The 27,738-nt window shown below is 35.2% G+C and overlaps 1 protein-coding gene across 3 annotated transcripts in view; it reads right to left on the bottom strand.

Annotated features, from left to right (window-relative positions):
• LTBP1 (latent transforming growth factor beta binding protein 1) overlaps positions 1–27,738 on the bottom strand; it is a 192,719-nt gene that overhangs the window by 8,897 nt on the left and 156,084 nt on the right. For all 3 annotated transcript variants that reach the window (XM_034428126.3, XM_087883051.1, XM_034428127.3), the window contains 10 exons: positions 26,123–26,254; positions 23,784–23,906; positions 23,089–23,214; positions 21,927–22,052; positions 18,443–18,586; positions 13,934–14,113; positions 11,589–11,675; positions 9,498–9,626; positions 7,646–7,786; positions 5,958–6,128 (listed from right to left, as the gene is read on the bottom strand). In XM_034428126.3, the coding sequence (XP_034284017.2) occupies positions 5,958–6,128; positions 7,646–7,786; positions 9,498–9,626; positions 11,589–11,675; positions 13,934–14,113; positions 18,443–18,586; positions 21,927–22,052; positions 23,089–23,214; positions 23,784–23,906; positions 26,123–26,254 (1,359 nt within the window). The remainder of the gene's footprint in view (positions 1–5,957; positions 6,129–7,645; positions 7,787–9,497; positions 9,627–11,588; positions 11,676–13,933; positions 14,114–18,442; positions 18,587–21,926; positions 22,053–23,088; positions 23,215–23,783; positions 23,907–26,122; positions 26,255–27,738) is intronic.

Here is a 27,738-nt window from a genome sequence, read left to right as displayed (position 1 = left end):
AGTGCTGTTGTAACTTTGAATGGCCACTAACAGAATGGTTCTAAGTCAAGGACTACCTCTATGCTCTCTATCTCCCTTTACAAATGTGACTAACTTCTTTTTAGTTCTTATTGGTTTGTGACATCCCTCCCCACTTCCCTCCCCCCCAAATTGTTGGTATATCTGACAACAGCCTCTGATTTTTATGCAACTATAAACATAGATTGCTGGTTCAAATTAGTGACAAACTTTGGTTTGCAAAAGACTAAAAAGAAACGAATTAAGCAGACTATAAAAAAGGAAAATGACTTCATTATGTATGAAATAGCCTAATATATTAGAAACATGGTCTACTAGGAAAGAAAAAGATCTTGATGGATGTTTCTATGTACCATTACAAAAAAAAAACCTGAGTGATTATCCAGCCAAATATTTTATCAATACAACACAGTTTTTGCATGGAATACTTTACCAAGGGAATTACATACATTTAAAAAGAACTTTCAGCATAGAAGAACAGCCAGTATAAAGGAAAGCTGGAATGAAAACATCTGAATGAAAGCCAAGAATAAGCTCATTTTGTAATTTTGGGATCAAAAGCAGAGAAATAGATTGGTACTTTCCTAATCATGCATGATTTTCAGTAAAACAGCTTTTGCTCCAAATACTTTTCTGTTTGCACAACTGGCTTTTGTGTTTCTCAGGGCTGGACATTTATAATGATTGATTTTGCTGTTTTTGTCTCTTACTAACTTAAAGAACATCACTTGTAGCAATATAAGCAATGAACTATTCCAATAAAATAAACTGAGTATAAATATTTCCACAATAGCTGAAGTGGGTATAGCTTTTTGCAGCTTTCCCTTCTACATGGACTACAGTGGTGGGTTTCAAATTTTTTTACTACCGGTTCTGTGGGAGTGGCTTAGTGGGAGTGGCATGGCTTGGTGGGCGTGGCAGGGGAAGGGTACTGCAAAATCCCCATTTCCTCCCGATCAGCTGGGATTTGGGAGGCAGAGAATAGATGGGGGTGGGCCAGTCAGAGGTGGTATTTACCGGTTCTCTGAACTATTCAAAATTTCTGCTACCAGTTCTCCAGAAGAACCTGATTTATAAGTATTATGAAACAGGAGATGTTGGGAGGGAAATATCTGATGTAAATGTATCAGAATAAAAATAAAAAATGTAAGCATGTTAAATTTAAGGCCAGGGTGAAATCCAGCGGGTTCTTACAGGTTCTGGAGAACCGGTAGCGGAAATTTTGAGTAATTTGGAGAACTGGCAAATACCACCTCTGGCTGGCCCCAGAGTGGGGTGGGAATGGAGATTTTGCAATACCCTTCCCCTGGTGTGGGATGGGAATGGAGATTTTGCAGTATCCTTCCCCTGCCACGCCCACCAAGCCACACCATGCCCACCAAGCCACGCCCACAGAACCGGTAGTAAAAATTTTTAAAAATTTTAAAAAAATTCACTACTGGTGAAATGTAATAAGTGCAAGTAGGGTTTCTGGAAATACGTAAATTTATTTAAAGAACAAGATAATTTCATTTGGCAATAAATTAAAAGTTGTAATACAGCATTTGAAAAAAATAATCCAAATGCTTATTCAGTTGATTAATGCCGGGTGGGTGATACCACTGAACTCTGTCAGTGTAAAAATAACTTCAAGCATCTTTGATTTTTCTCTCTTAAGTGCCACCTGCTTATTTCTTATTTTACTTAGTGACAAATGAATTCAGAGAAGGTACAAAAAATGTCAAAACTCCCATGTACTTAGTGATGTACACAGTCCTTGCACTAATAATTATTGAGCCCTTTTTTCAAATATGCTGCAGCAAATGTGACTATTTTAGAAATAACATATCTTGATTGCTAAATGGACTAGATTTACGCTAACAAAATATGTGTTGTCCCTGAAAATAAATCTTTAAACTTTAGCTACAAATCTTTTGTATTTTTTTGCAATCTGGTAGCCTTATGAAAAGAAAAGCACAATTTATATTTTTAAATGTTATTTATTTTCCTCCAACAATTGCAATGTAACTTTTTTAACAAAGGAGCCAAGTAATTCTTCAACAGCATTTCCACAGCCAACAGTTTAATTGCAAATGTAATATAGCATAATAAAGCTTTTGTTGAGCCAGTTACATCTATCATCCTGATCAAAGATTTTGGATCTCAAGTATTTATTTATTCAGCTGTGCTTATGTGGAATTGCATCATCTAGAACAAAAAACTATTAAGGATTTTTTCTTTTTCACTGAAACAAGCAAAGACGCTACGGATGGAATGTATTCTTTTACGTGATTATTTTTCAGAAGCATCTATTATTTTGGCCAGTCAGACTATCACTATATTCTGACTAAAAGGGCTTGTTTATTAGATATCTCTGCCAAGATTTTAGTAGGTGAGTGCACCCAGCTGATTTTGGAAACGAAATAAAGCTGGCCCTGGTTAACAGGTTGTTGCCATGACTGGGGCAGGGTCTTTGACCAGCTTTAATTGGTGTGCCAGCAGATGCCCTTCCTGGAATGTGATGCATCCCCTTAATTGTTTTCTATTAGCTATTGCAATTAGCTTTACATGGGACTTTCTTTGAAGACTATCTGGCAATGTAATAGGTATTTCCTAGAATTTCGTTGATTCATTTACAGTGAGTTAATTAAGATGAAGTCTCTTTGTAATGCTTTTTCCCAGATGACTCCCAACTTTGAATGAATTGCCTTTTACATATAATTTGTCAACTGATTCGCCCCCAGCTTTCCCACAATCTCTCACAAAAACTGACCCAACCAGTAGGTCAAGACAGAAGGAATCTGTTAAAAATCCTACTCCAAATGAGATCAGCAAGCAAAGATAAAAGAATGCATTGCTTCTTGGTTTAGGCCATAGAACACAAATCATCCCGAGATTAATCTGGCACTCTCCTTGACAATTTTCCAGACTATCTTGAAGACTGAACAGTTTTGTAGAGTTTTTAAGGAGGATAATGATGTATTTGTTGGGCTGGGCTGATTTTTGTTAATATTTGCATTATTTTGTAAACTGTGGTGAGTTTTTGAAAGTCAGTTTATATAATATAAATAAATACATTTTTCAGAACTTCTTCTGTCTATCTATGTATCTATTATCCTTATAAAATGACACAACCTGGGCTACTCTGGAGAGTGTGTAGGAACAAATCAATCAAAATAGCAACCTCTCATTAGTTACAGTCAAAAGAGCAATATTTGCAAATGTAACAGCAAACAAACAACCAATAAAAGTCCAATTGTGTAATCCTTGTGTATCCAAATAAATAAATATATTTTAACATATATTAACCAGCTTAATAATAGTTGACAATGTTTACATATGCTGACTCTGAAGCATTATTCTCTGTTCAGATAACACTTGGATTTTTAACCAAAAAGTTTCCTGGAAACATGTAAATGACATATTTAACAAAAGAGATTTATTTGTAGATTATTTTACAAATGGAAAATTCCACTGATTCACTTTAACTGAGTCAGGGCAACAACCAAAGACACTTCCAAATCACAATCTGATTTGTAATGTGCCATGGGTTTGCATGTTACTGGCATCACTTCTTTTAAGCTTCCTGTTTAGCAGCATTCCATACTAAAGCACTGATGCAATAAAATCCCATTAAAAATGCCGAATGTTGCTCTGTGTAATAAATTCAAGTCTGTAAACTGTAATTTAGAGGCAAAAGGCTAACTGAGGAGAGCTGATATACATATAAAGGAAAGTTACAAGCAATGATAAAGGAAAATTTCACACAAATGAGCATTATTTAGTATTTAAAAATAATTATTTAAGTATTATTTAGCTTAAAAATAATTTACTTACTTAGTAAAAATAATTTACTAATTATTTTAAAGCTTTAATTCAAAGCATAGTTTAAAAACACAGTGAGAGTTAAGTAAAAATGAACGCAAAGATTTAATTACAATTCTAAAAATAGAAGAACTTTTAATACTTTTTTTATTATTAAATGCATGCTATTCAAAGGCCCTATTTTCTTTTATATGCAAAATTTGTATTTCTAAATATGAGAAAATATGATTGGAAAACAGATAGTGCTGTTCTGTAAAAATACTAAGAATGTTTTGGGTAATTTCAGAAATATATTGTTTAAAATGAAGTATCATCTATATAACCTGCTTCCCTGTTACCATAATTATATGTTTAAAGTATCATGGAAAAGTGAGGTTCTAGTAGTAAACCAAGTCTATCAGTATAGTGTATAACAGTGGTCCCCAACCCCCGGTCCGCGGACCGGTGCCGGGCCGTGGAGTACCTGGCACCGGGCCGCGCAGCGGCCGGGGGACATGAACGCTGCAGCGCAAAGGCTCCTGGGCCGTGCGCAATGGGCCGTGCGCAAAAGCTCCTGGGCCGTGCCCCCACCCCTGCGCGCGCTCAGCGGGCCGCGGAGATAAAAAGGTTGGGGACCACTGGTGTATAAATCTAAAATTCAATTAGAGAGTAACTGCAATTTCTCTACACAAGAACTGCACATATGATCTACCAGTTGAAAACTTTTAAAATTATTTTTAAGCCAAGATTACTACTTTAAATATTTGAACTTAAAAATTGGGTACTTTGTTCTTTCAGGCACCATTCATCATTATTTTGTCTTAGGGAAAGTTTATATTCCAATGCTTGAATACTGTTTACTAAGTTATCTCTTTACTGCAATATTAGTTATGTAGGGAATAGTAACTAACAAAAAAAAATATATCAAGTAATAAAGGAACAAATTGCTTTGTATCAACTTGTAGTTCATCATTTAAAGTTTGATAAATTTATTTTCTCCAAATTTAAATTAAAAACTAAAAGTAAGATTGTTACTTTAAGAGGCAATATCTTTCCATTTATGCTATAATCAAGGCTACTTCTTCTTAATGCAAGCCACCAAACCTTGTTAAATTAGAAGCACAAAAACTGGAGTATTACATGGCTGTAAACACATTGCAAGATCTAAGTGATGCAATATGTCCTGGCCATGAGTGACAGATTTGTGGATTACACTTTCCATTGTGATGAGATAAAAGCCACAAGTTCCTTCTGTCGAAAGACCAAGATCTGAGGCAGTTTTTTGAACTTGAAAACATTAAGAGGTGTGGACTTCAGCTCCCAGAATTCACCAGCTAGCAATAAAGTTTATTAGAGAAGCAGTCTGTGTAATCTTTAATGCTTTTTATCTCATTTGTACATCTATCAGCCTTTCGCTGCTGCTGCCTATTGCCACCTCTGCGCGCCCCGTTTTTGGCCTCCGTGTGTCCCATTTTTGGCCTTCGCACACCCCATTTTTGGCCCGTTCCAGGCATATATATTTGCAAAACATATTCAACTGAATATATAAGCCTAAGATTCATTTATATTATCAAAGATAAATCATGTCCATCAGTCAGAGCTTAGTATTTGGTATACTATCTTTTAAAAATACATCAAATAATATTCTACAAGAATTAGGTGGCATCATTGTTTTGAATCTAAATTTAGGGATATGGATTCAGAGACATAAATATTTTATCCAGAAGCACAGTCATAGCACTGCTATCCTGTTTATCTTCACAAACCATTTGCTGATTGAATGTAAACTACTCCACACTTAAGTTTGTTGGAACTACATAACAAATCCATTAATGGGATATTATTTTAATGTAAAGTCCTATATATTTCAGCAGAATTAAAGCATATTAGCATCTAAACTTAAATATTTAGGATTGCCTAAATAATGCTTTAGAAAATATCGATACAGTCACTCATATTACTGAGAGATACATTAAATAACTAATAACTAATCTGTAATTTTATCTGAAGATAATTTGAATTCAGACTGTGCATCATGAAAGTCAAAATAATTCGTCATCTGAACAGCAATGAAAATGTTTTGTCTTTGCGCTAAATAAAAGTTTCTGAATTGATATTACTAAAAATATTAAATATTTCTTAACCTATGACCTTACCTGAGTTTTTCATGGGGCATAGGGCACACTGCATGCCCCATGCCTCGCCATATAAACAACAGCATTCAGTGTAAGTAGTCTGCTTCCCAACAAGAGGTTGACTGCAAACAAAATCTTCATTCAGATGTTGCCAACAAAGATCCTGGTAGACATCACTTTCTTCAGTTTGCTCTGAAACAAAAAGTATTTGTTTTATCATAACATTCTCATCTGTAATTTTAGGATTCACATACTGTTTTTTGTATTTTATTGAAAATCTCAGGATTTTCTCATTTCTCAAACTACCTAACTGATGATACCTAGTCCAGTAACAAAATGTCTGAGGAAACCAGCCAAGCTCAGAGAATATCAAACCCCTGAGCTATTTATATCTTCTGCGGTATGTATTTAGTTTTATGTGTGGAACAACCATATTCTGGATCAAGAGTTTGAATGTATTGTTCTGGACAGGCCAGGGTTCAGGTCAGGTCAGAGTTAAGCCACATTGGAATCTGGAATATTTTGGTTGTTCTGGAGTGTAGTCTAGGCTGGTATTTCTCAACTCAGCAAGTTTAAGTTATGTGGACATCAACTCCCAGAATTCTCCAGCCAGCATTCTAGGAACAGAAGTCCACATAACTTAAATTTGCTGAGTTTGAGAAACCCCCGTCTAAATAAATTCTGGAGGAGTCTGGTGGAATAAATAGGACATTTATCTTCTTCTGAACAGCCTGGGTGTCAGACCACACCCTAATTTTCTCAGCACATTCTATTCCCCAAAAGACCTTTTCCTCACCTCTTTCCTATATTTTTTTAGTGCTTTATTTCTCTTTATCTTTCCTTAGCCGCCACCACACTTAAATGTTGGGAGACACAACCCGAGCAGCTCATTTGCTTATGTTCCCAGAACATTTCTTTCCTTTCCTTTTATTTTATTTAGCCACTACTGTGCACTGCTGCTGTTGTGTTTGCTGTTTTCCCTCTGTACCCCACTCCAAAACACCTATGCTTGAAACTCACATATTCTGTATCTGGGCCTGGCTGTAATACATGTGTATTGGGTAGTGCCCAGTGCCCAGGCTGTAATACATGTGTACTGGGTAGTGCCCAGTGGTGAAATCCAAATTTTTTTACTACCAGTTCTGTGGGTGTGGCTTGGTGGCGTGGTGTGGCTTGGTGGGCATGGCAGGGGAAGAATACTGAAAAATCCTCATTCCCTCCCCACTCCTGATGGAAGGATATTGCAAAATCTCCATTCCCACCCCACTCTGGGGCCAGCCAGAGGTGGCATTTGCCGGTTCTCTGAACTATTCAAAATTTCCGCTACCGGTTCTCCGAACTACTCCAGAACCTGTCAGAACCTGCTGGATTTCACCCCTGGTAGTGCCTGTATAGAACACATTTTGGTTGGGCACGAACCATGTGAATTTGGCCATTCTGTATATAGAATATTTTCTGTTGCAATGAATATTTTGCACATCCACAGTAATTATCTCTGCAGATTGTTAGTTTTCCTATGTTTTGCAGATAACTGCAACCCTAGACTCCACTAAATAAAATATCTAGCAAAAGGACTCGGCAATTATGAATCAAAGATCTTTTATAAAGAAGCACATTGAATACTTTAATAATAAACCTACAATATTCTTTTTGATTGCATATATTTTAGTCTTCAACCTGAACACAACAATGCATAAAATAATGCACACCACTAGATTCCGCTGGTCTGATGCACTGCTTTCCTGTAGAATCCAGAACCATTGGGTGTGTGCAGAAACAACTGTAAGAGCCTTCAGTATTGATGCACTGGCCATCAATACAGCTGTTGATGTCCTGGCATTCATCTGTATCTGTTCAAATGCAAATGAAAAGTACTTCAAAGGAAATCACTTCCTGAAAAATAGCTTGCACAGAACATTTGCAGTGATCAATTTCTGGACTGTATTTTTCATTAGCAGTTATTTAAAATCAAGATAATCATACTGAACATATTTGCAAGGGAGAGAACTGTTAAACAGACATTTCTTCCTGAAGCAGCCAAATAAAATGTTGTTCTTGTGGATTTATTTCCTTCTACACTCCTGATATATCAGCACAGCAAGTATATTTTCAATAAAGTATATGTACCGGTATGTTCCCTCTCTAGAATAACAAGTCTTATTAGTACTACTGGGCAAAAATTAACCTGATCTTCATGAATATTCAGACAAAAACTGACTGTTATTCAGACAGCTCATTTTATAGAAAAAAGAAACAACAATATCAATTCAAGAAATTAAATGGCTTTATATCAGAAAAGAAAATTATCTGGGCCCAAGATAATTAAACCTTTCACTGTGGTTTCCTTTCATTCTGTTATTCTACACAGAATGGTTTTTCTCTTTAGATTGCAAAAGTCAAGGGCATGACTAGGAATAATTTTCAGTTAAATGGCAAAAAGTGACTAAGTAGGCAATTCAGTGGATTAATGGGAATTCATTTATGATAATAACAAGTATGAATTGCTATTCCATATTTAGGGACGAAATAATATCCAAAAAATACTCATCTCCTGAAATGAATTTTTTTTATAAACAGAATATGACTCTCATTGAAAAAGAATCCAAGAGTATATTTATGCATTATGCATAAAAAATGGGAGTCTAACTGAACAGAAGTCAAATAGGGTAGAATTGTAAAACCTGTAATATAAAACCTGTTAGAAAATTCAGACAGTTTTCCCCAAATTATCTTATTACTTCTTCCAGTTTCAGCTTTCTGGTATTGTTGACAAACTTTATTTCATTCAAAATGTAAGAAATATTCTGCTAGATCATATCAAAATCTCACTTAGCCACCGTTTTTAACTTTCTAGAAGAATCCTGGGAAGACTACAAATTTAAATGAGGATGCTAGGCTATTTCACATTTGAATTCCCAGCTGCTATTATTCTTCCTGTAATGGCAATATAAAATTTATCTACTCTCCTTTTGTTATGCAACTCAGAAATTATTTCCCTAGTTAACTATATATTGTGTAATAAGGTCTCAGTAAAACTTTTACCACAGCAAGATGAAATTGAATATAATTGGGACTATTTCTGTATACCCACTATACAAATAATCATGTATTTTATTTCTTTATAATGTTACCTCCCAGGGATGGGTTCTACTTACCTTTACTACCGGTTCGCAACGGGGCATGCACAGAAGCGTTTTGATAACATCAGGGTTGGTGGGCGGGGCCTCCCACCAGTTTTACTAGTTCTATAGAACCGGTGCGAACTGGGAGCAACCCACCACTGTTACCTACATATATCCCTTCCTCTGATTGTCTTAGAGTCAAAATAACTTAGCAAAATTTCTGCAGCCACAACATTGTTTCTGGTCATTGCAATCAAGCAGACTGGTATAGATTGTTCTATATTTCTCCAAATAATAAGCGATCAAAGAATTTTGAAGGAACATATGAGGAATAAAAGCAATCAGCTTCCATATATCAGCTACATATATAAGCGGTCAAAAATTAGATCTTGTTGTCTTTCCCCAGTGAGAGGAATATGACGCTAGCCTGAACACTCACCAAAGCACTGAAGTTTTATAGGATCATAATATGTGCCCTGTTTGCAGTAACATTCATAACCTGGCTGTGTGTTTAAACAGAAGCCATTTTTACATATTTCTTGGCCGAAGAGCTGGCATTCATCAGCATCTGAAAAGGAAATATAGGCATTCTAAAACATATATAGTAGGTGAGTATGAATTTTCAGATCAAATTGTTAGGACAGATATGGTTACTCTCCCTATATAACAACAATAAATAAAAGACCAGAGTTCTACATTAGCCCCTATGATGGACCAAAACAAAAGTTATTCTAGGGGGCTTGCATTTTTTTCAGGTCAAATTGTTTATTTATTTCATTTTTAAAAAATCCTATATCACCCATCTCACCTATGTGGGTCTGGGCAGTTTACAACAACATAATAAAACAATATAAACACATGAGTAAAAGCACAGATTAAAAACAGAGTTGAGAACAAGTTAAAACTCACAAGTTAAAAGTTAAAAAAAAAAATAACAAACTGGGAAGCATTTTTTTTTTTTTAAAGCGTTATTTTCACAAAGAATCAATTGCAGAACTTTGTCATGGGAAATTACATGGCATGATTAAATTGTTAAACAACCAAAAGCCTCTCTTTTGAGACCAACAGCCTCATCTGAAATGTTGGCAACTTATTCTTGCTGTTTATTTAGTATAGACATAATATATGTGAAACAATTTATTCATTTGAGCATGTTCTTTTTTTACATTGACAATTCCACTACAGGTAGCAATCTTGTTTAATAACAAGATTATGATGTGAGGATTGCCTTAAGCAGCAGTTTTGATAATGCCAATTAATGTTAACATTTGGAAGACCATTCAATCAAGTGCTTTACCTTACTTTCAGCTCCAAAATTACTTTCATGTACTCTACTAACATTACTACATACTCCAATTTGTGTTCATGATTTGGTTCTGTATTATATCTGATATAAAAGCCGCTGAGAATCAATGATTTATTTGTGGGTCCGTTTTGGAAATTCTAGCAGTGGTGTTTTCCTCTGCACAGCTATGACAATAATTATCACTGAATAGAATTGTAAAATATATCTATTCTGTTATTTCGGAGGTTTTGATGTAAGTGATATCCAAGAATTTTTACATGCTTGGGAAAAGTATTTGTAAAGCCTTCCTTATACATTTGTTTTCATCATATCGAAACAGCCAGGAAAAAGAAAGATTATTTTTTTTTTTACAATATTTTATTTTTATAAACTAGCTTATGTGTATAATGTTTTAGTTTTTTAAATTACTGAATGCATATTTTATGTTACACTTAAATTTTAGAAATCTCTCAATTTTTATCCTACTTGTTGTGTTATTTCTTAAACATCAATTTGCTATTTACCCAAGGCAAAATAAAATTTGGTCAAATCACTCAGCTATATAAGATAGTTCTTTTGAACAGGATGACATCTACTCATATATCATGGTAACAGTAGCATACTAAGAAAACAATGTTTTCTATTTGCTGGATACTCTAAAGATAAAATACTAGCATACTTCTCCAGAATGAAAGAATTGGCTATTCTAATATTTTTAAAGCATTTTTCCTGAAATTGAGCAGCACAGTAAAAAAAAGAAAATATGGATGAAAACTAGACACCCACATAATAAAGCAAAGTTTTTAAAAGATCAGATATCTGAAAAATGGCATGTCTAGGATTGTTGAAAGAGAATTATATGTTTGTAAAGGGAAATGAACAGTTCTAAAGAAGAGAACCAATTATATTCCTATAAATAAAGAAATCTGAGGGAAAACAAAAGAAAAACCAGCAACCATATTCCTTAGTTGACCTGGTTAAATAGTCCAACAGATACAACTGTACATTTTGGAACACTGGCTCACATACATTATAGGGAATTTAAAATATTTTCAGCAATACCAAACCAACACATCATTTATCATCTAACTGCACTGACACTTCAGATTAAAGTCTTGGTCAGTTTTTTAAAAAAGTTAAAAATTAATTCAAATGAGCAGCAATTGAAGGAAACAATAATTACGAACAAATATTAATATCATGGCATTAATTCAAGTCTATATTCAAGTCAATATCAAAGCTGACCTTTGTAACTATGTGCAACATCTCCATAATGTGGTTCTTCAGATGGTATAAACCCTTTCCCTTCTGGACACAGCTCAATAAACTCAGCTAGCCGGAAGATAAAATCAAGAATCCATTTAGAATTATATTTGTGCATTATAGCCTGAAATCAATAGCAACATTTCTATAACAGGAATGTGTTAATGGATTTTTAAATATCACATTTCAGATTTTAAGTTTTTTAATGGTACATATATATGGAAATAATGAGAATTCAGTTCTTTTCTTTTTAATATCCATGACTTGTAAGATTTAAGTGCATAGTTTGCCATTGGTACATACAACTTAAGATTCCATGACCATGACAGATTTTCAAGATGCAAATTTGGAATCTTTATATTAATTTGTATAGTACATGTGTAACTTTACTTTGGCTTATTATTGTAATTGTAATTGTTATGTATGTAGATTTTTGGGCGGGCAGTTTGAATTAACTGACCGTCAGCTGACTGGCTGACCACCACAGCTGCAAGGTATATAAAGGGAGCTGTTTCTCTTGGTCAATTGCTGGGTTCTCACCCTACAATAAAGAGCTGTTGTCACTCACTGCCTGGCTTGCTGCGTCCTCATTCACCCAACCTAATAGTAATTAAACTAAATTTAGGTTTGGTTGCAGGGCTCAGCTTTTTTTCTTTAGCAGTTTTCTGTTACCCAAACTAATTTACAACCATTTACTGCTTGATCTATATAGTTGCCCATCTCATTTGCATGTGACTCTGGGCAGAGTACACAATTAAAACAAATACTAAACAATCAGTCTAATGTATCCATTAAAATGAATTAGAAACAATTAAAAACTATAATAACAAAAGGATAGGGAAGAATGCAATCAAATGTATGCTAGCCATTTAAAGGGTTCTTATACTTCCATGTGATTCCCCAGGCCCTATGGCAAAATCAAATTTTGAGGGTCTTCTGGAAGGCCAACAGGGTTGGGGCCAACTTCTTCTTGGGGGAAATGATGGTATAAAAGGCTGGTACCATGGCAGAAAAGGCTCTTCTCTTGGGTCCCACCAAACAAAGCCCCTAGGCTGATGGATTGAAAGGATCTGATGGGACAGGTGGATCTAACTAGGGTGAGGTGAACCCTCAAATAAGGTAGCTCCATGCCATGATTGTAGGGCTTTAAACGTCTTCACCAGCATCTTAAATTGGACTTGGAAGCAATGTTGGGACACACATAACTGCCACTGTTGTTGCATTTTACACCAGCTGAAGCTCCAGATATTCTTTAAGGGTAGCCCCATGTTATAGTAGCCCATTTGGGGAGTAGCTAGAGTGTGAGTGCCTGAGAGTAGGGCCTCCTGATCCAGGAAAAGGTACAACTGGCACACAACACAAGCTGCACAATTCAAAGGAAATGCAAAGGCTGAGATAATCTTTCTTTTAGAAAGGAGAGATGAGTTGAACACTGCCAATTTTTCAGTATGTGATGGACTTCAGTTGGTGAGGGAGGGGGGAAGTTATACAAATTAAGCCTGAAAAATCTTTTTTGGCCCTTGTAAGCACGTTTCCCAGCCAAATATTCACACAAATACAAGTAATCTGTAAAGCAAGTTTGTTGCAACAATTCTATGGAATTGGAGTTGAAAAACTGGCAACATTTTTAATATAGTTTTTGAGAATTACTTGCAGTGCAATCACATTCATTCCTCCACCCCGCCCCCAACAAGTTATATACAGGAGTAAATCAGAAACCTTTATCTTATTTTTTGTTGCAAAACACCATTAGATTTCTTTTTTTAAAGGAAATACCGCAATCTTTCAATAAAAAAGTAAACAACTCGGAGTTATGAAAAGAACTAAGGATTTGCAATCTGTTACTGGCATTTGTGTTCTGGGGCAAGGGTTTTATGCATTTAACTAATATTAGGCAAACAGAATCATTATCTTAGGTAGCACAAGGAAAATTTAAAGTATATAGTCTTTACATGAGAGAGAGAAAGATGTATCCCACAAAACTTCTAGCACTATTTAAAATATTAACAGCTTTTTTATTTCTGAGATCTAAGTTTCCCTTTAGCACAAAAATGTAATAGAAAACATTACTTTTTTTTTAGTTTTTTATAACTGAATGATTCCAATGTAGGTATCTTTCATGCAAGTAAAGCTTTCAGTTGACCGAAAAGCTCAAATATTCCAGATTGCATCTCTTCCGCTCCCCGACATTAATATTATCCTCAATGATCCAAGTTGTTTAGGAAAATGTGACTGCTAAGAGCAAGAGCTTTTTAGTTATGTAACCCCTGAGCCTCCTCGTAATGTTCTGCACAATAATTGCCACTGAATGGAAAAGGGTAACTTACCACTTCCTAGCACGGGACATGGGAATATTTCACAGTTGTCACCCCAGCCAGCACCCAAAGTACAACAGCATTCTTGCTTTGTAACATTGGATGTTAATACATTATCACAAAAATTTGCGTCGTTTAGATTGTAGTAACATTCCTTCTTTTCAACTGTTTCTTTGATTCTGTCTGGAATCTCTATGAAAAACAAACAGTAAAAGAAAGATACATTCAATAAGTATGCAGAGAAGTTATCTACTCAAAAACAAATACAGTGCTTAAACAAAAAACATCTAAAGCAATTCACAATACCTATAACCTGATATTAAGCTGATGATGTGGGTCAATGTAATATCAGGCTCTTTATTGGTTATGTTTCAGAGATCAGAATCAGGCAATGAAATTACAACCTCAACCACCAATCTTTCCCCTATTCAGGAATCCTTTTAAAATAAGATTTGCTCATTTATTTTATCTCTTGAGTTAAAGCCTTGAAAGAGGTAGCTGTAGTTGAGACTGGTTTCTTAGTACAGAGGAATGTCTGTAGAGATTCTCAGTCATCCAAGTCATAGTTGTCCCTCAAAGGTGCTTTTTCAAAAGGCAACTGGACTGGGTTTTTTTTTCCTTGAGGAAGAAGAAGACATTTTGCTTCTCATCTAAGAAGCTTCATCAGTACTGAACCGATGAAGCTTCTTGGATGAGAAATGAAATATCTTTTTCTTCTACCTCAATGGGGGAAAAAACAGTCCAGTTGCTTTTTGAAAAAGCATCTTTTTAGTATATACCAGGGGTCAGCAACCTTAAACACTCAAAGAGCCACAAAGGTCCTAACCAGAAGCCCCCATTCAATTCTGGAGCCGACCGGAAGTCCAGTTCCCCCATCATAGTCTCCTCCTAGCACAGCATCCTTTTTCCTCTGCTGACCGGAAGTCCGGTTCCCCCACCATAGAATCTCCTCCTAACGCAGCATCCTTTTTCCTCTACCTGTCCTAACTGAAAGCCCTATCAATTGTGGAGCCGACCAGCAACAGGGAGCCACAGCAGAGGGATGAAAGAGCCACATGTGACTCCAGAGCTGCAGGTTGCTGACTCCTGATATATACAGAGGAAGTCACCTTAAAAGAAAGGTTAGGAAAGGAGGATGGTAAAGTTGCTCAGTGGAAATGTTATGAGACACTCCTCATAAAAGAATAGTACCAGGTTCCAAGACCAGAAAACTAGTTCTTAGGTTTCTCCTTCTATTCTGATACAGAGTCTGAGCCAGCAGCAGCTGTGAGCATCCTGCCTCTTCAATGTGCTCTCATACGGCTTCTGTTTGGCTCCAGTAATTCCCCCAAGATCTGGACATCAATTTCATAAATATCCCTGAACATGAGCTTGTAAAACTTGATTTCAGCTTCATGCCAATGTGCTTACGTCAACCCAGTTGACAGAGAATCAAATTTAATAGCACATTAAGACTGCTGAACCAAGGCAAGAGATTATTCTTAAATTCAGACAGAACAGGATGGGGACAGATCCAGAATTATTGGGCTCGCCCTACCAACTGACACTTTCCCCACAGATCTGCTAGTCTAGATGGACATTAGTTGCTATAGGAACATTGTTTAGTAAAGTTTTTGATCTGCAGATAACCAGATGTGAGCCTCTTTGGTGGAAGGGAGAGCTCTAGGGAGAGCTGTGTTTGTTGGTGCTGTAGCCTGTTGTATATCAATATCCTTGTCTGAGCGGCTAGTGCTGCAGAGAAACTAGTTCAGTCCGAGGTCTTTCTCTTTCCATTGGGCATGTACAGTTTTCAAAAATGTCTGAATTTCATAAAATATATGGCTTTGTGGCATTATCCATTGTTTAAGAAGAACCAAATTAAGAATGTTACATATCATACATATGTAGCTGGACTAATTTGGTGTTTCCAAGGTGAGAGAAGGATCTGTATATCAACCCCAAAGCATACATTTTCACTGAACAAAAAGCCACTCAAAAGAGCAAATGAAGCAAAAAAGGAGGAGGAGGAGGAGGCATAACATGACTTTTGCAGGTGAAATCTATCTTCATCACACAAAATGATCACCTATATGGACATACATCATGAATATCGAGAAGATTAAAAAAAAACAAAAAACACAGCTAGACCAAAATATTAGCCAATGGGAGAAATTGAAGAAGTTGGGTTCCCGTGTTATGCAGAGTACAAATTAAAACAGTCTCAAAATTATTATTTTTGCTGCAACAGAATGTGAAACTCATAATGATTTTTTACATCCTTTTTAATTCTGTTTCAATTTTTTCTCCGTTTAGTGTCCTGATTTTTAAAATAATTATGTACACAGCTGTGACTAAAAGTTAGACAGGCATTATGAAAGTTTGGAAACTGAATGAGACAAAACACTTTTATGAAAACAACAGAAATGGACACAGAATAAACCAGTTTTACATATTTATGAATCTTCTTTGATATTATTAGCATCCACATAGATGTAATGATTTACTTCATGCTCCAAAACTCTGGGGACATTTGAAAGATGTACCAATGTAACCTATTTTACAGAGATGGTTATTTTAGGCTTGGTTCGAAGAAAAGTCTTTACGGTGTCCAGAATAAATCTGCCTGCAGGACCTTACTTGGGAAGGAGGCATGAAGTATAGTTCTAAGCAAATACTTCAGTAAAATAAGAAGGCAATGAATATTCACAAAAATAAACCACAATGGCAAATCATTGGCTTTCAGGACAACAAAAAGGAATATACTTAGGTATTAAAGCACACACAAAAATTAAAATATTGTTGAAGGGCATGGAGATTATTGCTCTGGCAATCAAGTTTAAGCAAATAACTTTCTCTCCATCCAGCTGTAACCTTTGCTCTTTTGTTCTTGCCTTAAATTTTGTGTCATATTGAAGGAACTTGACATTATTTTGCTAGATTTCTGAGATAGCAGTCTCTTAAACAGAATTAAGCAGCTTTTCCAATTTCCAATATTCTTTTAATTTGGACATCTAAGTTTAATTCCATTCTATAATACTGGTATAGCAAAAATAAATCTTTATTCTATAGACAACCAAGTAAAGAAAAGGCGCTAGACATCCAGCTTCCCTATTTCCTAAAACAGTGATGGACAACTTATCGTACAGGTGTTAAAAGTGATATGTCATAATGTTTTGAGTGACACACCAGCAGAGCCAAGTTCACCATTTTCTGAATTTTTCACATGCCAAGCACAAAAGGTTCCCATTCACTGTCCTAAAATGACTTTTCCAAACAACATGGGGATATTATACTTGATATAGAGAACTGGCAGAGTGATCCTACAAAGCACAGTTGTGGAGACTCTGCGACAGAATTGCTCAAGCTATGTTGCTTTGAGTTTTCATCGCCCAAGGGTTAACATATTGTTTCTAGTTGTAGGGAGGTATTGGGAAAAGTAGAAATCTTGCCTGCAATGCGTCCCTTGTTGGTATCCTTGCTTAGACTGGAGCATTAAAGACATGTGGAATCAAAGAGGCCTCTTCCAATTAAACAATTCCTTCAATCTCTGGCGAGAAAGATCTACAGTATCGTTTGAAACCTGCAATGTTCTCCCAGGAATAATGTGATTACACCATATTAATCCTGCACACTGGATTTTTTTTCCTTAGATGAGAGTATTCAAATGTGCTAGCCTCGGCAAAGATCTCCAATCTGGGTGGATATACATGCCTGCTTGAGAATAGATAATTGAACTGAATGTACTCTAGGCTGATATGACAAAGATCTTGTATTGACGGCCTTCTTCAATTGCTTTCTCTAGTAGACCTAGGTTATTAATTTTTTTAGGCAGAGATATTTTTCCACAGTACGGCTTTAGTTTTAGAATGATTTTATTGAGGCTTGCTTAGCATTCAATTTCAGCACTATATAGTTAGACAGTATCCATCATTTAATCTTACACTTGTATTAGCCTATGCAAAACTTTTAACAGCTATATTGCAGCATTATTATTTTTGCTATTGCTATCAGTAATATATTATACATTTTTTACTCTACTTTATTCTGAATTACGGATTGGATAAAGAACAGTACTGTATGTATATGTTTTAACAAAAATAATTGATTCAATGCAACGAAAGCCTCTGCTTTTTGCTTCATAGCTAATACATTAAAAGAAGTGATTTTAAGAACCTAATAGTGGGACTGCAAGAAGTTTTAATTGATTATTTGTTCTTATTTGTATTCTATCTTTTTAAACCGGATAATGGTTTGTACATCAGTTTTTCGAAATGTGTAATCCTGAGATGCTTCAAGAATGCAAGCTAGAAAACATAATAAATCTATGTATAAATGATATTTAAAGAATGGATAAGCATCAGAAACTGGCAGGAAATTTATATAACTTTCAAAATAATAAATTTTCAAATCATTCCCAGTCATTCGTTTATTATTATCATTAACATCTGCATATATGACTGAACAATTTGGCACAATCAGCATGTCAGACTAAAGATATCTACATGTTAACCAACAGATACATTTAGAGTCATTGGGCATTACCTGTTGAGGAGCGGAACTGACATAGTCCACTCATTGGGTCGTATTCCTGATTTTCATTGGAACACAGACACAGGAAGGAGCCTTCCACATTTTCACAGAGAGCTTCACCACATACCCCACTCAGCATTTCACATTCATTCACATCTGAAAAATAAAGTATAATATTAATCAGACTTTTTTTCATTTTGTTCTGCTTCATTAAATTTAACATCATTGTCGTCATCATCATCACCACCACCACCACCACCAAAGAAAAGTGTTATTATTTCTCTGTGTATCAATGTTATCAGCTGAGAAACTGAAAATATTTATTCTTTAAAAGTATTTGCATTTATTATATAACTAACATAATTATTGTTGAACATAATTCATATTCCAAATTGTCGTTAACATTCCCACAACTGAAATTCAGGAATGCACCTTAACTTGGCAAACTGTACGATAATACTAAAAATGTTGCATTTGCTAAGGGTGGTTCTAGCAGATGATATTCCAGTAATGACCTCAGAATATTACCCTCCCCCCCCAAAAAAATCCCCAAAGACAAATTCTCTGGGTTAAATGGAAGGCGTTCCATACTGCAAAAGCAAAATATCATCTCTTTCTGGATCAAATTTGTAAGGAGCTATCTTGCCCGTCAGATCAAGGAAGAGAAAAAGCAAACCTGCCCCTCAAGTCTTAAAACAAAAACCTAGAAAACTATTAAAATTGTAATAAGTTTCAGATATCAGTAAAAAGACTTATTAACTTGGGGAAAAACTCAGACATCATCAAAATCCATCCACATATCCCCAAGGCAGATATAATTCCACATAAAAATTCTAGTTCTGGAATATGAGGCAGGTTGAATGCCCTCAATTGATTAAGAGAACAGGAATCTACAGTGAAGAATTGTTATTTTTCTTCTGAGCCCTGTTTTTCGACATTTTATAACTCCGAGAGGATTTGAAAAAACTGGCATAAAACAGGACCAATATCTTCCAATCACACACAAAAAAAATGGTTATATAAAAGAAAATGTGTATTGTTTAACAATTTTGAGGAATTTCTGGAACTTTGAAATTTGAAATTCATAGAATAGAATAGAATAGAATAGAATAGAATAGAATAGAATAGAATAGAATAGAATAGAATAGAATAGAATAGAATTCTTTATTGGCCAAGTGTGATTGGACACACAAGGAATTTGTCTTTGGTGCATACGCTCTCAGTGTACATAAAAGAAAAGATACATTCGTCAAGAATCATAAGATACAGCACTTAATGATAGTCATAGGGTTTTCAGGTTCAGATTTAGTCATAGCTCATGAGATATCTAACAATGATCTGCGTTTCTGTGGCATCATGGTGATGCTTTTTCCTACCATTCCGTTGAACCTGGATGAGGAAGTATGAGTTTCTAAAGGGACTCTCCAAATACAGTTTTCCCTGCATGTTAGACCTCTATGTAAATCTGGATCTCAACCATATATTGGCTATCATGGCCCCGAATTTAGATTAATGAAGAAGCAGCTAAGAGAGTAGCAGGGCAGAAACTCTTGTTAAAATTATCATTTTACCATTTCCTTTTGGAAAATTCTCTTGTTCTAAGATACTTTCAATCCGCACATATAAACCTCTTTGGTGAATGCAGAATTTGCAACTGATGACTTAAATTGTTCAATCCTTCAACTATTTTCCAGAGAGCTTTGTTTTGCTCTCTTATCACATGAGTCTCTGGGCCTCCAGCCTCTTATCTGGCAGGGCTGCAACAGATAAATTAAAATAGCTAAAGGCACTTCTATCAAAGATAATGAAAGCTGCCCATAATCTTGCTGAGAAGGGAATATTGTTTATTTGCTAAATGATTCATTTATTTAGTTTTGGCAAGGGAGACTCATTCCTTTCCCCATATTAGGAAAGGAAATAGTCAGGGGCTTTAAAAGCTCTACAGGAAAAGCAAAGGAGGAAGATCTTCACCCTCCTCAGCTTTGTCCTTCAACTATTTCCAGTGTACAGAATGTTTTTTGGAGAAAAAAATGCATTTCTAGTGGGTAGGATTTTAATTCATTTTTCTTGTTATTTAATTCATTCTAAATCCCCAAACAAACAGAGGCTGGAGAAACCTTTTTGTTTGCTTTTGTTCTCTTTATCCTTGGGTTTTTGGTCTTGATAGATTTGTTTCTTGGTGCCCCCTCCTAACCCTCAAGATTCCTTGTGTACTGGAAGAATGGTAAGAAGATGGAAGAAAGCTAGGAAAAGAACAGAAGGTAACCTGGAGCAGGGATGCATCAAAGGTGAAACTTGATATTTTCAGCAGGACTTAAGGATGGTGGGACTAGTGTCACACATATGAATTAAGAGGAGTTTCTTTTTCACTTGGAAGTTTTCTATTTTAGAGGATTTTCATTTGTTTTCAACTTCAAAATGAAGGGAAAGTGTTTGTGCCACCAATCTTGAGGTACTTCTTATTTCATTGTCATCTTAGTCCAAAACAATCCTATTCTGGATTTTCCATGTTATTCTCATGTCTCCATACAATGTAGGCCTACTCACTGGCATCCCAATTTGAACCAGAGCCCAGTTTAAGCAAATCCTATGTTGACAGCTTTCCAGTCACAAGCTCCCCAGTAACTGTCTTCCCTTATTTCTCCCTATAATCCTTGTTGCTTTCTTTCAGTTCCTTGATTCAGTGTCATGGTCTTCAGGATCCAGTCTTTCAAGAACTTGTCCTATGATTCTGAAACCAGCTCCTTCCCACTCTGTGGAAATTTGCTGGCCTTTAAAAGGGATTAAAGACCTTTTTACTGGAAGAAGGGTTTTTGGTAGAATTTATTTATTCCATGCAACTTTCTCTGATAGTTCTAGGGTAATACCCAATTTCAATTATTACAGATGTGCTTAAAGGACACATGGTTTTATACCATGATATTGTTTTAACTGTATCACTATGTTGATGGCTGTTAAATAACTGTAGGGTTGTTGAAGTTCATATTGGTTTTCTGAATGTTATTTTCTGATATGTACTCGATGTACTGTATATTGTTATGAATGTTGTTATAATTACTCAACAATCATGGTCAAAGAATTGGAAAAAGAGTATGTTTGGGAAGTTACTCAACTATAATTTTTACCAAGTTTCCATGTGACCCTTGAAGGCTAACAGGATTGTCAGGATCAAACTCCAGGCTGCGGGCAAAGTTTGCCTGCAATATTGCATTCACTGTGCTACCATGGCTCCTTTATCCCATTATACTAATCACTCTCTTAGTTTGTCATTTGTATTTCCCTTTTCAATTTTAAAAACTTTAAAAATTTAAATTACGCCAATAATATTAACAAGATTTACAATTTTCACAAAAAGATTCTAAAAAGGTAAGATAATGTCCTATTAAAAAGTCATTCATAAATTTATTTCTGTACATAACAAAAATAACAAGAAACTTAAATTTTCCATGAAAATTGATTTGTCAATTTTGAAAATTATTAAAATATAATAACTTACCCATACAACCCTGCCCATCCTGTAGAGATTGATATCCCTGATAACAAAGACAGCGATAGGAGCCAGGGGAATTTTCACAGATACCATGGTCACCGCACATAGTACTGTTTGCACATTCATCAATATCTGAAAATAGCACATTATAGTTGTTGTTGTTGTTGTTATTATTACTTCTGCCTTTACTCAAAGAGTAAGGTAGCATCCTCCTAACAATAGCCCTGTGAGATTGAGTTGGACTGAAAGATAATGATATTGGTATTGTTTAGGGTTTAATTTTGTAAGCTACCCAGAGCCACATATGTGAGATGGGTGGCTGTAAAAATTGAATGGTTAAATGAATGAAAGAATGAATAAATAAATGAATGGCTCAAAGTCAGCCCAACTTTCGATTTTTGATAGAAGCTGAAAGTGAATATTCCTAATCCATGCTATCACCTTAACTATCATACTACAATGACTTTCTTAACATTCAATCCATTTATATTAGTGAACATAATATTGAGCCAAATTGTACAGAAAAAAGACATTTAGAAATAAATATCTGCTTATGTTGGGAATAAAACTGTTGCAATGCTATCTTTCTATGGGCAAGTATAAACCACATATTCTTCTGTAGTTTTCTGGATTTGTCCTGACTATTTACCCCTTAATATTGTCGGAAAGAAGATGGTATTAACCTGGTTTAATAGGAAGAGAGAGCAATCTCATTCTTTTCTTCCTCTTGGGCCTCACCTAGTAAAACATAGCCGCCCACACTCATACTCCTTATCTAAAAGCCGTAGTTTACTCTTATACACAATTTGGCTAGATTTGATTCTTGAGTGTAAAGAAGTCAAAGACTTCATCTAGGTCCATATTTATGTGTGACAGATGGATATCTGGTAGTACCACTTAGTACCCTTAGGCAGCTCATACAAGTTTATGAAATGGTTGGAACCTTGTTGGAACCTTGCTAAATTTAATCTTTACCTCTTCTGAGAAAACTCAAAAGAATTTCATTATGCTGCTGTTAACCTATCCAAATCATTATCCTACGTGGGACAGTAAAATATTTTGTTCTGTTATCTTTGTAGATCATGGGATTCTATGAGGGTCTTTGTAGAGAAAGAATGAAAACGAATGATTGGCTATAATAATCAAAGCTCTGTCAAATCCATTTCACCTTCACATGTTCGGCCATCTCTAGAAACCATAAAACCCTGTTCACAAATGCAGCGGAAGGAACCCTCAGTATTTAAACATTTTCCATAGGATGAACAGAGGTTGGATCCTGCACATTCATTGATATCTGGAGGGAATACAAAAACAGCCCTGAGTCCTCTGGGAGAAGGGTGGCATATAAATTACATAAATAAATAAATAAATAAATAAACAAATAAACAAACAAACAAACAAACAAACAAACAAACTTCTATTATCAAGCAACTGATACAAATGAAAGGAATATATTAAATGTTATAATTGTACAAAGATAAAAAATGAGACATTTAGACTGTGGTAATATTTGCACTTCTGGGATGATTCTTTTAAAACAATTGTGAATATCAGGGTAGTGAAAATCTGTAGAGATTCTCAGTCATCCAGGTCATGGTTGTCCCAAGTGGTATCATCCACTCTCCTGTCAGAGCTGAAGAACCTTCTTGGATGAGAAGCAAAATGTCTTCAAAAGAAAAAATAAGGAAGTCCAGTTGCCTCCCGAAAAAGCACATCAGGGTAGTGCTTGACAAATGCTACAATGACAGGAGTAGTCCTACCTTTCACTCTTTAAACAAATGATCATACAATAATTTCAACCATACAAACTTATGTTTCTTAGCTTGTAAAAAAAAGAATAGAAATCCTTTAGTGATACTGTACCTTGACAGCCTCTAGAAGGCATTAACTGGAAGCCCTCTGGACATGTACATTCATAAGACCCTTTGGTATTAATGCAAGTACCCCCACGACAAACATTCTTGTCTTCTTGGCATTCATTAATATCTGAAATAAATCCAATTTAAAACAGACAGTTTTACAAGATACTTATTTAACAACATCTCTCTGTAGAAAAATCAGACATACAAGAATATTTGAGCGAATCACGTAAAAAGTAAGTTTTGGGGTATCATAAGCCCAATAAAATATTAACCTACCCTTCAAATAATGCTAAAATGTACTAAATTTTAAGCACTGGAAGCCAACAATTGGTGCTAACAATTTTCCAATTTGGGCAATACTGGAATACACATGTATAACATCGTTGGCTGAATGGACAGTATTAGGATATAAATAGCAAATTGGTGATAGAAGTAGACTTTATATGGATACATGTAGGCAAATATGAGTCATTTATACAAAACATAGTAAGGTAAATGAAGCATGATAGTGGTATAAGTGTATTTTATTCCCACACACATATAATATTTGTATTAGATGATTATATATAGAATTGCAACTGCTTATTGTTTTAACAACATATTATACATCTATATCTTGTTTTTTGTTGTATTTTTCACTTATTTTTTTAAACACATGATATTGGTGGGTTGTTGTTGTTTTTTGATAATATATGTATTTTCATGTTTTGTTTCTTTTGCTGTTTTCTTTTTCTGATAGTATTTTAAAGGAAATAAAAATTTAAAAATGTGCTCATTTGAATTATATAAAGCACTGAAAAAATCCCTTTAAAAATTAGACACAATGTTTTTATAATAAACTGAGAAAATCTTGTATCATATTTATAGAAGTTATGGCAAAATAAAATAATAATTTTATGTATGGCTCATCATATTACTTGATAACGAAGCTGAAGTATGAGGGTGCTATTATGATTTATCAAATGTAAAGTTACTGGAGAGAAAATAGATGCTTTGCCCAGAGACCACTTATAATTTTGGATGGCACAATTATGAAAGAACAGATTTAACACATATGTAAACAAAGTTCATGTTCATAAATCCAGACACTAAATATATTACAAGAATGGTGATCCCATGTAATCCTACAGTTGTTTTACTTAACTTGTTTTATAATTAGAAATGAAGGGGAGACAAATGGTATTTCATTTGTTAAGGGTTACAATAATATGAACATGGCTATAAGAATGCCAGCAACATTTTAAAAACTATGACTTACATATAGCTTTTCCCCCCAAAGTATTTTAAAAAATTGATTCAGATTGTTTGGAAAGCATAGTTGGTAGACAACCAAGTTTAAATAAGAATATAATAGGGGGAAAGACTCAGACAAATTCAAGTCTCTTTTTATTCTGGGCAAATCAATCAATCAATCAATCTATCTATCTATCTATCTATCTATCTATCAAATCACTTACCAGCAGAAAAAAAATTAAACAGAGGCCATATGTAACATATCTGACAGATGGAATGTCAACAAGAGAAGCACTCCCATAATTGTATTTCCATAGAAAAGAAAACTTTTGAATGTCTATGTTCCACACAGCTGTTAAATGCTATAACCATTTCTCCTCTTATATAAATCTAAGTCATACAAGAACTCAGATTTCATGAATTGCAAAAGCATTTATGTATTTTTTTTCAGCACTTGATCACTGGCTAACAATGCTACATTTAAACCAGACACAATTTTCTAAGAATATTTTTTTTGGTTACTAAGTTATAACGTTTGGTACTTTAATCAATTCAAGACCAACAAAATATGATAAAAATGTGGGTGGAGGAATCAACTAGAGTCCAATGAATATATGCCCATGAAAGTGCATCTGCTACCATCTCTAGTGCTGTGATGTTCCAAAATAATTTCCACCATGGAAATTAAGTTGAAAAGGAAGAACAGTAGACTATGTCTAACAAGGATGAAGTAATTATGCATTTATTACACAAATATTATCCTGCACAAAGGCAGTGGTAGGGTAGCTCCAAACAGTAAGTATTATTTTTCTGTAACCTTTGCTTGAAGTTATTAATTAGGATACAGAAAGCTATCTTCTGCCCTCAGCAAGAGTTTGGACTACGTGGCCTACAAATGCCCCCTCTCCTCTTGATCATAAGCTTATGATTCTAAGTAATAATATTGTTAGGAAGAATGTGTCATATTGAATGATATTATTTCATGTGTTATCACACACACACACACACACACACACACACACACACAGAGTAAAAATTGTAATTCACAAAATAGCATTTGGCTGAATTATTCATGAAAACATGGTAAAACTGAAAGTTACGATATACCTTCACAATAGTTTCTTGCAGGTGACAACTGATAGCCTTGCTCACAAATACACCTGTAAGATCCAGCTACATTTCTGCATTGCCCATTTATACAGAGCTGTTGCTGCTCCTGCTGCTGACATTCATCTACATCTGCAAAGGATCAATAAACATTTAGATAGTTATTTAAACTCTGCTCCCCACACCTAACTATTTAATAATTTTAAAATACGTTCATATAGTTATATTTGCAGAGAATATTAAGAATTGATTCAAAACACGTTACGTTTATTAGCAGTTTCAATATGGCTGCTCAATAGAGTAAGTTGTCTTTCCTGTATTAATTACCCATGTTGTAATACTGCCAGGTTGAAAACAGGAAAAAATGGATAGATGGATCTGGATATAGAACATTACTATGATTTTTATTGAAATTGACTCCAATCATATTCAGTTGTTGCTCACTCATGAGCTTACAATAACTTTTTCCTTTCTCATACTTTAAGGACGGTCAGCTATGCCAACAGCTGGATATCAGCAGGAATAGTCATTTAAAAGCCACACGAAAAGCAGAAAAACATATGTGGCTACAGGATGGTGCTGCTGACATGCCACGCAGAATAACTAGTTGCGAATTCATTCCACAAACAAAATGGCTTACACTCACTCAGAGTTGAACATAGAGGGGTAGAATCTATGGAGATAAGCAAAGTAATGTACTGTGGTGTTACCTGGGGTTTTTAAAACCTGTGAATCTCAAATGGATGAGGACCTTTGCAACCTCAGCTTTTCCACTTGTGGACTGGATGCCTGCCCTACCTGGCTGATAAAAAGCAGCTAGAGAAGGACTTCAAATTAGACCGTAACTTTTTGGGGAAGGTAGTTGGGCTGCAGTTGCAGAAGACCTAGGAGGATATGGATTATCTAGACTCATGGTGGTTCAGATTTGAACCTGGGCATGAGACAGAAACTGAATTGGCTGCTCTCATAGATGACCTTTGATAGGATTTGGATGCAGAAAGTAAAACAGTTCTTGCCTACCTAGATCTTTCATCAGATTTCAGTACTGTAGATTACAGTATCCTTCTGGATTACTAGAAAGGCATGGGAATTGAAGGCACAATGTTATGATACCGGTAGTTCCACTTCAACCTAAGCAGGCAGGCCCAGATAGCTGTTGTGGGATGGAAAAATCATGGGGTCTTTTTTATGGAAGGTCTTAGAATTTAATTCTTTCCTCTATTTTGTCTAAAAATTACATAAAACTACCAAAGAATTATGTTTGGGGTGAGGTACAATCAATATTCAGATAGCATTCAGTTACAGATCTCTATCCTGGACTTGAGAGAGACAGTCATGATGTAGCGTTTGGAGGCTATCCAAATCTGGATGGGGAAAACTAAGGTCCACTTAAGCAGGATGGAGTGGCTGCTGAGTCAGAAGCTGACTCTACAACAGTGCCATTTTTGACTCTTGATGGGGTTGCATTCCCCTAGAAAGAGCAGGGGAGACTGTAGCCATGAGGGCTTTTGCCTAGTCCGAGCCTTATTTGGAACAAGAAGCAATGATGATTTGCATACTTCGTCATTTCTAGATTATTGAAATTTGCGTTACATGAGGTTGCCTTTGAAAACAAC

The sequence above is a fragment of the Pantherophis guttatus genome, chromosome 1, assembly GCF_059756535.1.
Source record: "Pantherophis guttatus breed Tessera chromosome 1, ASM5975653v1, whole genome shotgun sequence".
Classification (NCBI taxonomy): domain Eukaryota; kingdom Metazoa; phylum Chordata; class Lepidosauria; order Squamata; family Colubridae; genus Pantherophis; species Pantherophis guttatus.
Note: the sequence above shows the minus strand (reverse complement) of the source record. Positions and strands in the feature narration are given on the sequence as shown.